Here is a 12,095-nt window from a genome sequence, read left to right on the forward strand (position 1 = left end):
AGAGGCAATGCTCTGTTTTTACTTTGCTCCAGGATCTTTTATGCAGGAAGACTTAAAAAAAATTTCACTGAGAAACAGAGTACTTCACCACCATTAAAACATTCTATTCATTTAAAAACTGATACATCCTCTTTTACTGAGAGGGATTTACCAAAAACAAATACTCTGCTTCTTTTACAAAATGATTTTTACACTGCTGTGTAAAATCTTCATTCACATTTACTGGTGTGAAACTATTTTTACATACTGCTGTAAAAACAAAATTTACACAAACTTACAAATGCGCTCCACTATTTTCTTTATGCACTTGCAAAACCACACATGGTTTTCCTTCACCTCTATTTTTCAATGCCCACACAAAAACATTACAACATATTTGTGCACTGCTTTGCATACACCCTCTGGTTCTTCTCACTACCGTAAAAACCAGTTTTCTTTTACTCCCGTGTGCAATACATACAAAAAAAATCAACACTCAAAACATAAAAGACTTATTACATATGTTTTTTTTTACATTCAATACATGCCGTATGTAAATATAAAAAAATATTAAAACGTGCCCATATCCCATACGAAACTTAATTAATGAGCATATGCGCCCATGCCTCCATAAAAAAACTTACGTGCAATATGTGAAAACTTCAATACACTACCTACCACTATGACATTTCATTGATTAAACGTATGGTCAACAAAACTTAGATTTACTCCACGCTATGAATTTAATATTTGCCGTATGCAGGTTTGGAGAAGCTTCGGACAATCAACGGTTGGAGAAGGTGGAGCAAATCCAACGGACGAGAAAGATATCGGAAGCCCTCACATGAGTGAACGATAGCTCCCGATATGTCAGAGTTGCCTACGTCAGGCGAGAGCCACGTGCCAGCACCAAAACGCATCGGAACAAAACATACGGAAACAGCTTTTCGTGGGAAGGCGGTGCGATGAGCTCTGGCCGGTTTTGTGGTTTTCATGATGGTGGTTTTGGGCTGCGTACGTAAGCAGCGTTGAAATTACGATTTCAACACTCCCCTTTAATTTCAACAGCTGGGCATTCGGTCATACAGAGACACTTCCTCAAAAATTCAAAGCTTTTCTGATCAAGTGGCTTTGTCAAGATGTCTGCAACCTGTTCTTGAGTCCTGCAATGTTCCAAGACAATTTCTCCATTGTTCACCAATTCTCTGATGTAGTGAAACCTTGTATCAATGTGTTTCGTTCTCTTATGAAACACTGAATTCTTTGACAATGCAATAGCTGAGCTATTGTCACAAAAGATCACTGTCGCTTTTGCCTGCTCTTGGCCTAAGCTTCTCAACATTCTTCTCATCCACACTGCTTGACATGCTGCTGCTGTAGCTGCCACATATTCAGCCTCTGCTGTAGACAATGCTACAATGGACTGCGTCTTAGAAGCCCATGAAATAGCTCCTGAACCCATATGAAATACATAACCGGAAGTGCTCTTCCGATCATCTACACTTCCAGCCCAATCGCTATCTGTGTACCCAACCAAATCTGAATGTTCTGAGGCATGATATAGAATTCCAAACATTTTAGTGCCTTTGACATATCTCAAAATTCTCTTTGCTGCCTGCCAATGTGCCTCCTTTGGCCTCTCCATAAATCTGGAAATTAAACTAACAGCATACATTAAATCAGGCCTAGTTGCTGTTAAATACATAAGGCTGCCCACAATGCTTTTATACAAGCTAGGATCAAAATCCTTGCTGCTGTCCTCTCTGCTGAGCTTTAATCCCATCACTGTGGGAGTGATTGCTGCCTTGCATTCTTCCATCTTAAATCTGCTCAAAATTTGATTTACATATCTTGCTTGAGATATAAAAATCCCTTTTTCATTTTGCTCTACTTCTATGCCTAAGAAGTATCTCAAGAAACCCATATCAGTCATTTCAAATTCATCCTTCATGACTGATTTAAAATTCTCAATAAGATAAATATCATTTCCAGTGAAAATAACATCATCTACATACAAGACAACAATTAAAATTTTACCATCCTTTTCCTTGATGTAGACTGTGGGTTCTCCTTCACACTTGTCGAATTCATTATCCAATAGATATGAATCTATCCTGCTGTACCATGCTCTTGGCGCTTGCTTCAGCCCATAAAGAGCTTTCTTCAACTTGCACACTTTGTGCTCTTCACCTTTCTTCTCATATCCGAGAGGCTGTTCCACATAGACCTCTTCCATTAACACTCCATTTAGGAATGCTGATTTCACATCCATTTGATAGACTTTCCATTTGTTTTGTGCTGCTATGGACAACACTGCTCTCACGGTTTCCATTCTTGCAACCGGTGCGAAAGTCTCCTCATAATCTCTCCCATACTGCTACTTGTACCCTTTGACAACCAGCCTTGCCTTGTGCCTTTCAATCTTGCCTTTAGCATTGCTCTTGGTCTTATAGACCCATTTCACACCAATGACTTCTTTGCCTTTCGGTAGCTCTACCAAATCCCATGTTTTGTTTCTCTCTATGGCATTAATTTCCTCATTCATAGCTTCTATCCATTTCCTATCTTTGATTGCATCCTCGAAATGAATAAGATCATCAACATGACAATACAAGGCAAATAAGGAATTCATTCCTTCATCATAAATGTCACTTAGATTTCTAAACTTCTTACCTCGTTCACTTGGTGTGCAAGTGCTTGAAGATGCACTTGAATTTCCTCCTTGTGGTGTGCTCGGAGAAACACTCTCATTGATCCTCAATGGTGTTCCTTGCTGTCCTTGTGTTGGCCTCAATGGTGTCCCTTACTGTCCTTGTGTTGGCGCTGCTGTTTGGGGATGTACTTCAGCCACTTCCTCTTCATCTTCATCATGAGACAAACAGTTCTTGACATTCACTGTTTTCTCTATGCTTCCATCCCAAGCTTCCTCTTCAATGAATTGAACATCCCTGCTGACAAAGAACTTCTTGGTAGATGGAATGTACAGCCTGTAGGCTTTGGATTCATCACTGTATCCAATGAAGATGCATTTCTCCTCTTTGTTGTCCAACTTTCTCCTTAGCTGATCCGGAATGTGTGCGTAGGCCACACACCCAAAAACTCTCATGTGGGTGACTCCTTGCTTTCTTCCACTCCATGCCTCTTCTGGCACTTTGTTCAAGACTGCTTTTGTAGGACACCTGTTCAATATATAAACTGCACAATGTACAGCTTCAGCCCAATACTCATTTGGCAAATGCTTTGCCTTCAACATGCTCCTCGCCATATCCATGATGGTCCTGTTCTTCCTTTCAACAACTCCATTTTGCTGTGGGGTGTACCGAGTTGTAAACTGTTTATGAATTCCATTTTCTCTACAGAATCTTAGGAATTCCTTGGAGATATACTCACCTCCTCTATCAGTTCTCAAAACTTTAATGTGCAGCCCACTTTGGTTTTCAACAAATGCCTTGAAGTTTTGGAATTTCTCAAACACTTCACTTTTGTTTTTAAGGAAATATATCCAGGTCTTTCTTGTACAATCATCAATGAATGTTAGGAAATATTGGTTGCCAGCTAATGTTGGAGCTTGCATTGGTCCACACAAATCTGAGTGGATAATCTCTAAGGGTGTCTTTGCCCTTATGCTCTTCCCTGATGGAAAACTTTCTCTGTGTTGTTTTCCCAAAATGCAGCCTTCACATAGGCTGTCCGGTTTCTCTATCAATGGTAATCCCTTTACCATTCCTTTTCTGCTCAATAAGTTTAGACCTCCAAAATTTAGATGCCCGAATCTCAAGTGCCATAACCAGTTCTCATCCTTTGGCACGCTTAGGAAAGCCTCTTGGGTGACTGCTGCCATTTCCCTTTTGTTCTTCAACTCTGCCCTGATCCGGAGAGGGAACATCCTGTTCCTTGTCATCTTCACTTCAACAATGCATCTTTTGCTGGGTGGTATGTTCTTGATGGTGCACACATCATTTTCAAAGTAAACATTGTAACCCTTTTGGATAAGCTGTCCAACACTCAATAGGTTACATCTCATTCCGGGGACATAGTAGACATCTGCTATGGTTTTCCTTTCTCCTTGTTTTGTAAATATTTTTACTTCCCCTTTTCCCATAACAGACACTTTACTATCAGTTCCTAGTGTGACCTCTGATTTCAAATTCTGATTTAAGGCTGAAAAGAGGGCTATGTTCCCTGTCATATGGTTGCTGCAACCTGAGTCTAAAAACCATATGTCCTCACTATGTGTTTCAGCCATGTTACAAGCTAACAGGACATTTTCTTGACTGCTGTTTTCTCTTGTAACATTTGCATTTTGTCTGCTGTTCATATCATGTTGTTTCTTTCTACAATCACTAGCATAATGTCCATACTTTTTGCAATAATAGCATTGAACATTAGATTTATCATACCTTTGTCCTTGAGCATGATGTTGTCCTCCTTGTTGGCTGCTGCCTTGGCCTTGGTTCTGATTTGGATTGCTGCCTCTTCCTTGTGCATTTGATGGGCTGTTCCTTCCACCTCTGTTCTGGCTTCTGCCTCTTCCTCTTCGGTTTCCTCTTCCTTGACCTCTTCCTCTTCCAAAGGACATCTGGGTCTTGAAGGCTTGCTCAAGAGATGAGTTTTCATTCCTACTCAACCTCTGCTCATGTGTTATCAGTGATGCATGTAGCTCATCAACTGAATAGTTTGAGAGATCCTTTGTCTCTTCAATGGTGGTGACTATGGCATCAAATCTTGAGGGTAAGACCCTCAATATTTTCTCCACTATTCTTCTATCTTCAATGGTTTCTCCATGAGTTCTCATTTGTGTGATTACACCAATCACATGAGTGAAGAATGAGTCAATGTTATCTGACTCCTTCATGTTCAAGTTCTCAAAATCCTTTCTCAGCAATTGTAGCTTTGCTGTCTTCACTCTCTCCATGCCTTGATAGGCTGTCTTGAGGGTTTTCCATGCTTCATTTGATGTTTTAGCTGCTGCTATCCTTGGAAATATACTCTGGTCTACTGCTAGATGCAACAATAAAATGGCCTTTGCATCCTTCTTCCTATTGCTCTTCAGCTGATCCTTCTCTCCCTGAGTTAGTGCATTGAATTCATTTTCATCTGCAACTTCCTCAAAACCATCTTCAACTATTTCCCATAAATCTTGAGAGGCAAACAGGGCTCTCATAGTTATTGACCAATAGTCATAGTTCTTCCCATTAAACTGTGGGAGCTGGGTGTTAAACAAACCCATACCAGTGCTTGTGCTGGCCATTCCTTGACTGTGTATGTTTAAAAACAACTGACTGTTTCTTCAGCAACACAAAAAAAACTTTTGGAATACCTGACTCCTTTGTTGTCTGAGTCTTCTGTCTGCCTGAGAGGTTTTGCTGCTGCAACAACCTTCTCCCTTCAGCTTCTTGAACACCTTCAAGAGCCTAAGCCTGCTCTGATACCACTGTTGGGTATTTTTGGATGGGGAAAATACCAAAAACCAAATATTCAAACACACAGAGGCAATGCTCTGTTTTTACTTTGCTCCAGGATCTTTTATGCAGGAAGACTTAAAAAAAATTTCACTGAGAAACAGAGTATTTCACCACCATTAAAACATTCTATTCATTTAAAAACTGATACATCCTCTTTTATTGAGAGGGATTTACCAAAAACAAATACTCTGCCTCTTTTACAAAATGATTTTTACACTGCTGTGTAAAATCTTCATTCACATTTACTGGTGTGAAACTATTTTTACATACTGCTGTAAAAACAAAATTTACACAAACTTACAAATGCGCTCCACTATTTTCTTTATGCACTTGCAAAACCACACATGGTTTTCCTTCACCTCTATTTTTCAATGCCCACACAAAAACATTACAACATATTTGTGCACTGCTGTGCATACACCCTCTGGTTCTTCTCACTGCCGTAAAAACCAGTTTTCTTTTACTCCCGTGTGCAATACATACAAAAAAAATCAACACTCAAAACATAAAAGACTTATTACATACGTTTTTTTTTACATTCAATACATGCCGTATGTAAATATAAAAAAATATTAAAACGTGCCCATATCCCATACGAAACTTAATTAATGAGCATAAGCGCCCATACCTCCATAAAAAAAAAACTTACGTGCAATATGTGAAAACTTCAATACACTACCTACCACTATGACATTTCATTGATTAAACGTATGGTCAACAAAACTTAGATTTACTCCACGCTATGAATTTAATATTTGCCGTATGCAGGTTTGGAGCAGCTTCGGACAATCAACGGTTGGAGAAGGTGGAGCAGATCCAACGGATGAGAAAGATATCGGAAGCCCTCACATGAGTGAACGATAGCTCCCGATATGTCAGAGTTGCCTACGTCAGGCGAGAGCCACGTGCCAGCACCAAAACGCATCGGAGCAAAACATACGGAAACAGCTTTTCGTGGGAAGGCGGTGCGATGAGCTCTGGCCGGTTTTGTGGTTTTCATGCTGGTGGTTTTGGGCTGCGTACGTAAGCAGCGTTGAAATTACGATTTCAACAGGTCTGCTTTATATCCATGCGCCAGCATAGGTTAGTTATTACGAGATGAGGAATTCACCGTATCAACAACATTCGAAGTAAAGCCCAGAACTTCCGAACCCTTTTCCAGAGCATCCAAACCCTTTTTCGCCTTCGCTTTCGTTCCCGTTGATGAAGAGCTTCTCGCTGCCGCAGCTGTTACTGAAGGGGCTCCCGAATTCACAGTTCCTGAAGGAGCTCCCGAGTATATCACAGTTCCCAAAGGGGAAGGGGCTCCTGAGTACACAGTTCCTGTTGGGCCAAGTATCGGCAGCATAGTTGAGGTGGGAACGTTGCCGCGGTCCAGCTCAAGTGGCGATATCGACAACATTCTCATCTCTGTCAGCGAATGGATAGCTGAGATGGACATGTGGACGCGGGGCACTTCAAGTGGGGATATCGACTGCATTCTCATCTCTTCCAGCGAATCCACAGGTAGTTTCGCGCAGGAGATGTGTAAATTGAAGTCACAAGTCGTAGAACCCTCGCAGCAGCGATAGCGCATTCCGTCAGAAGTAAAAGCTTCTCCACATACATTACATACATGTTCAGTAATGTGAGAAGGCACGAGTTGAAGCGTGTGGTGCGGATGCAAAGCATGCAGCAGCGAATGAGGCAACTTTGCACACGATGGATGAAGGTCAATGTCACACCCACGACACTCATAAACGAACCCTGAGATTTTCTCTCTGCAAACGTCGCATTCGATATGGTATTTCAATGGCTTTTCCCTGAACACTAGAGGATGCTGGGGATGACAGGAATGACTGATGGACTTGGGAGCTCGGGCGCAGGATTCGTGCAACGTGAAGTTACACGGACTGCACTGGTATCTGAAACCGTAACCGACTTCTCCGCAGCCATCGCATGTGTACCGCCAACCATACACGAAGCGCAGGGTGTGCTCACCATGGCTGAAATGTTGGATCTCCAACATTCTCGGCTCCCCTTCCTTCCCTTGGATCTCCAACATTCTCCCTTTTCTATCACATACCTACCTATATATGATATGATATATCTACATATGGTATGATATGGCAGATGGCTGGTTTCGAGCATAACGGTAGAGCATATGGCGGACGTGGGCGGAATTGACTGGTAGAGCATATGGCGGACGTAGGCGGAATTGACTGGAAAGCTAAGGAATTTGGTAAAAGAATTTCAAAAAATTACGGAGAGTGAATGTTTTAATCATATATTTGATAGTGGAAATGGATTCAATCTTATTAAAAATTTCAGGTGATTAAATAGATTGGAAAATTAAAAATAGTGAAAATTTGAGTAAAAGAATTTCAAAAAATTATGTAGAAGCAGTATTTTAATCATATATTTGATAGTGAAAATGGATTCAACACCATCAAAAACATATGAAACACTTAAATAATTTAAATTTACAAAATGCTTTACTTAATTTTATCAAAATATAAACAGAATATGCCAAAAAAAATAATCTAATTAGTTAGATTACCGGAAACTCACAGGAAAGAGGCTAAGCCCAGTTTCAAAGAGCCTAGGCATAGTTTCAATCTTTAATATTTATTTGAAAATATACTAGTACAGATCTATTAATTCCGGATATATCATGCTTTAAAAGATTAAATCCCTGGATATATAATTGTTTTTATTAAATTTAATAATATTAATATTTATTAATGTGAGTTTATTAAATTTAATAATAATATTAGATTTTACTATATTTATTATAATAATAAAATTTATATTAAAATTATATCAATTTAATATTTTCAAATATTATAATTTTAATATAGAAATATTTATATTTTTAGTAGATTTGATGGTTAAGAGCATGTGTTTCTTCCTAAAAAGTTACAGGTTCAAAATCAGTGCAGGTAGAGTATGTATGTCTTGCTCTTGGGTTGAAATTAGTTCCTTGTCCTACAAACAAGAGACAGTAGTATACACTAATTTGGTGTGGGTTCCCTTAAAATTAAATAATAATAATAATATATAATTTTATTTTTATTTTTTATTTTACAAATATTTAATTATATTAGATATCATTTTGGGATTCAACTGCTTTAAGTAAGTCATTCATCTATGACCATTTCCATGAGAGGTAGTAGTAACTCACTAATTTCTCATGATTTTTGAATAGTCCATTTACCACTCATCACATTGGTTGATGCTCACAGGGTGAAGAAGTGGGATTGAAACTAGAGAAATGAATCATCAATGATTGAGGCTATGTGATTCATAATCCCACTTCTCACCCTTGTGAACCCGATGCAATAAGTGCTAAGAAGACCATTCAAAATCATGAATTAATCAGTTACAACTACCTCTCATAAAAATGGTCATAGATGAATGACTTACTTTAAAATCTGCATTGCAAAAACCTAAATACTTAAATAAATATTTAATTAAAAAAATTATTAAAATTTTTTATATTCGTTACATTGAATTATATTATATTATAGTATTTTTATTTACAGGGTTATTGTGACATACTTACCCATCCCTACTACTAATTTATAACCTGTCAACACAAAAATTTATTTCAATTGCTCAAATATTCGAATTAAATTCTCAGTGTTGCATTAAACTAAAAGAGCATAGTCTCACGTTCGAATTAAATTGATTACAATTCTGAGTGTTGCATTAAACTTAAAGAGCATGGTCTCACGCGGCTACGGGAGGGCGGAGATTACAGATGTTTATGATGGCGTACTGCAGATCTCTTAAGACAAATGTAGCCCAGATTTAGATTTTAATTGCACCTGCCGGAGATGTCATCTCACCACTAATGTCGTCTCATGTTTGGCGGATATATAATATATATACCATGCCATGTGTATGAGCAGGCTCTAAATATAATATGTATACCATGCCATGTGTATGAGCAGGCTCTAAACCAGTGCCTGGGAAATAATCTTCGCGGAGCCGAGCCCTATCCACCAAACTGCAAAGTCATTCACATTCTCTCAGCCGAATGCATATCCAGCGCACCATGCATGCAAACTAGCAGTTATGGATGACCATTATAGATCCCTTCTCCCGATGACTGATTCCGGCCACACTATCCATAAACTTGACTAGACGTGAGGTAAATGTGTGCAGAACAGAGCATTTAATATGTCATTTATCAAACTCACTACTTTATTGAAAAACCCTCTGCTTGTGTTCTTGTCTAAGTATTTATGCTTAATAAAAATGTGCCATAAAATAAAATAGTCAGTTTATATATATTATATTATTTTTAGTTTGATAGTTTATAATTTTTTTATTAATAATTGGATAATGAATTTAATATAAAATAAATAATTACATAGGTTTTAGTTAGAATATTTAAATTAATTTATTTGCATAAATAAAATAAATAATCAACTTTTTTTTGTTATAATATTCATTTAAATTAATTTATGACTTTAGAAACATTTATATTGATTTAAATTAGCTATCAATTATATGATTTGGCAGGTTTTTAACTTCAAAAATTTAAATAAATCTAAATTAATTATCAATTAGTTTTTACCTAAGAAGTAGGTATTAAACATCAACATATTACACTTATTTATTAATAATTTATCAATTAATATTAATTTATTTATAATATTTTATATTTTATAAATGTTTAAATTAATTAATTAAAAAATATGATATTATATGTAAAACTATTTTAAATCGGGGTTTATGATTACTATGTAACATAATTTATATATAGATGGTTTAAGAGGTTTTTAACTTTATAAACATTTAAATTGATCTAAATTAGCTATCAATTATATGATTTTGAAGGTTTTTAACTCTAAATATTTAAATAAATCTAAATTAGGTATCAATTAGTTTTTACCTAAGAAGCAGATATTAAACATCAACATATTACACTCGTTTATTAATAATTTATCAATTAATATTAAATTATTTATAATATTTTATACTTTATAAATGTTTAAATTAATTAATTAAAAAATATGATATTATATGAAATAGATATTATGTGTAAAGCTATATTAAATTGAGGTTTATGATTACTATGTAGCATATTTTATATATACATGGTTTAAAAGGTTTTTAACTCTATAAACATTTAAATTGATCTAAATTAGGCTATCAATTATATGGTTTGGAAGGTCTTTAACTCTAAACATTTAAATTAATCTAAATTAGTTATCAATTACTTTTTACATATATGAAACATCAACATATTACACATGTTTATTAATAATTTATGAATTAATATTAAATTAGTAATAATATTGTATATTTTATAAATGTTTAAATTAATTAATTAAAAAAAATCCACACTACATAATTTAAAATTTTCATCAAATCTAGTTATATAATCTTTATCAAATTATGTATTTTCATTTTTCATATATATATATATATATAGAATACAAATTAAATGACTAGTAACACAGCAATCAATAATACTGTTTTTATCCTGGAGATTCTTAATTGGTTTGTCAACACTCTATCCTAAAAAATGACAACTCACTTTATATGACACTTATTTATGTGGATTTTTTTAAATTAATTAATTTAATTAAAATGGAGAAAATGGTAGAATTACTTTGGAGATAAATCTCAATCTCTAAGTTGTGTATACTATTAAGAATATTCTAAAAAATTTAATAGAGGTTAAATCCCTACCATCTACCCCAATAATTATTGATGATTAGATTAAAATTTGAAAGGGGCATCTATCAACATAATAAAATACATTTTATTTATAAAATGATTAATTTTAAATTTTAAAATCCCATAGAACTTTTAAAAATTTTATTAAAAAAATACCGTACAAAGTAATATTTTGATATAATACATCAATCTTATTAATTTGTATTCTTTCATTACTCTAAAACTAGCAATTGCACCAAATGTTGCAAATGAACCGCCTTAAGTCGATAGCATATGAAAAAAGAGCATAGATGAAGAGTGATGTGATATGTTATAGACCATTATAAACACATACAACATAACACATTGTAATACAGTTATTCATTTATCATAATACAGTTATTCATTTATCATACGTGTTTTGTTGTTGATAACCTCTTTATCATTCACACTTTTACTCTCAAATTATTACTAGGCTCAATTTATGCATAGATAAAGGTAACCACGGTCTATACATAAGAGCCATAGAGCTATCCATTATATTTCACTATAGATCCCTACTTTTTATTACAACAAAGTAGTTAATGTATTACTCCTTCTGTTCCAAGGGATATGTAAAAATACATTGACAAATATTTCGATAGCATATGAAAAAAGAGCATAGCTGAAGAGTGATATGATATGTTATAGATTTTTATAAACATATACAACATAATGCATTGTAATACACTTATTCATTTATCATAATTACGTTATTTGAGATTGTGTTGTAGCAGCTATAGCCACCCTCCAAAATTTTGCCTTAGCTTCATTTTGGAGCCTCCTTACCAACCATCCTAGCAGCATGTCTTGCATTGTCAAGTACATAAGCTTCATCGGTTTTTCAGTGGCTTGCCAGCCTGTGCATGTCAGTTTGCTTCACTCCCTTAACAGGCCGCCATCAAGACTTAAGCCAGTAGCTAGGCTAAGCAAATCCCTCATAAAATTGCACAATTCTGG

The 12,095-nt window shown here is 35.6% G+C and overlaps 1 protein-coding gene across 1 annotated transcript; it reads right to left on the reverse strand.

Moving 5' to 3' along the window:
• Positions 1–6,504: 6,504 nt before the first annotated feature.
• Positions 6,505–7,467, reverse strand: LOC149165923 (uncharacterized). Its single transcript, XM_089431219.1, has one exon. It carries the CDS (start codon positions 7,450–7,452, stop codon positions 6,529–6,531), a length of 924 nt encoding a protein of 307 aa, XP_089287345.1. The 5' UTR covers positions 7,453–7,467; the 3' UTR covers positions 6,505–6,528.
• Between the last annotated feature and the right edge of the window lie 4,628 nt (positions 7,468–12,095).

The sequence above is a fragment of the Pinus tabuliformis genome, chromosome 5_1 (genome assembly GCF_031772625.1).
Source record: "Pinus tabuliformis cultivar Carrire ecotype Pingquan chromosome 5_1, CPIR1, whole genome shotgun sequence".
NCBI classification, from domain to species: Eukaryota; Viridiplantae; Streptophyta; class Pinopsida; order Pinales; family Pinaceae; genus Pinus; species Pinus tabuliformis.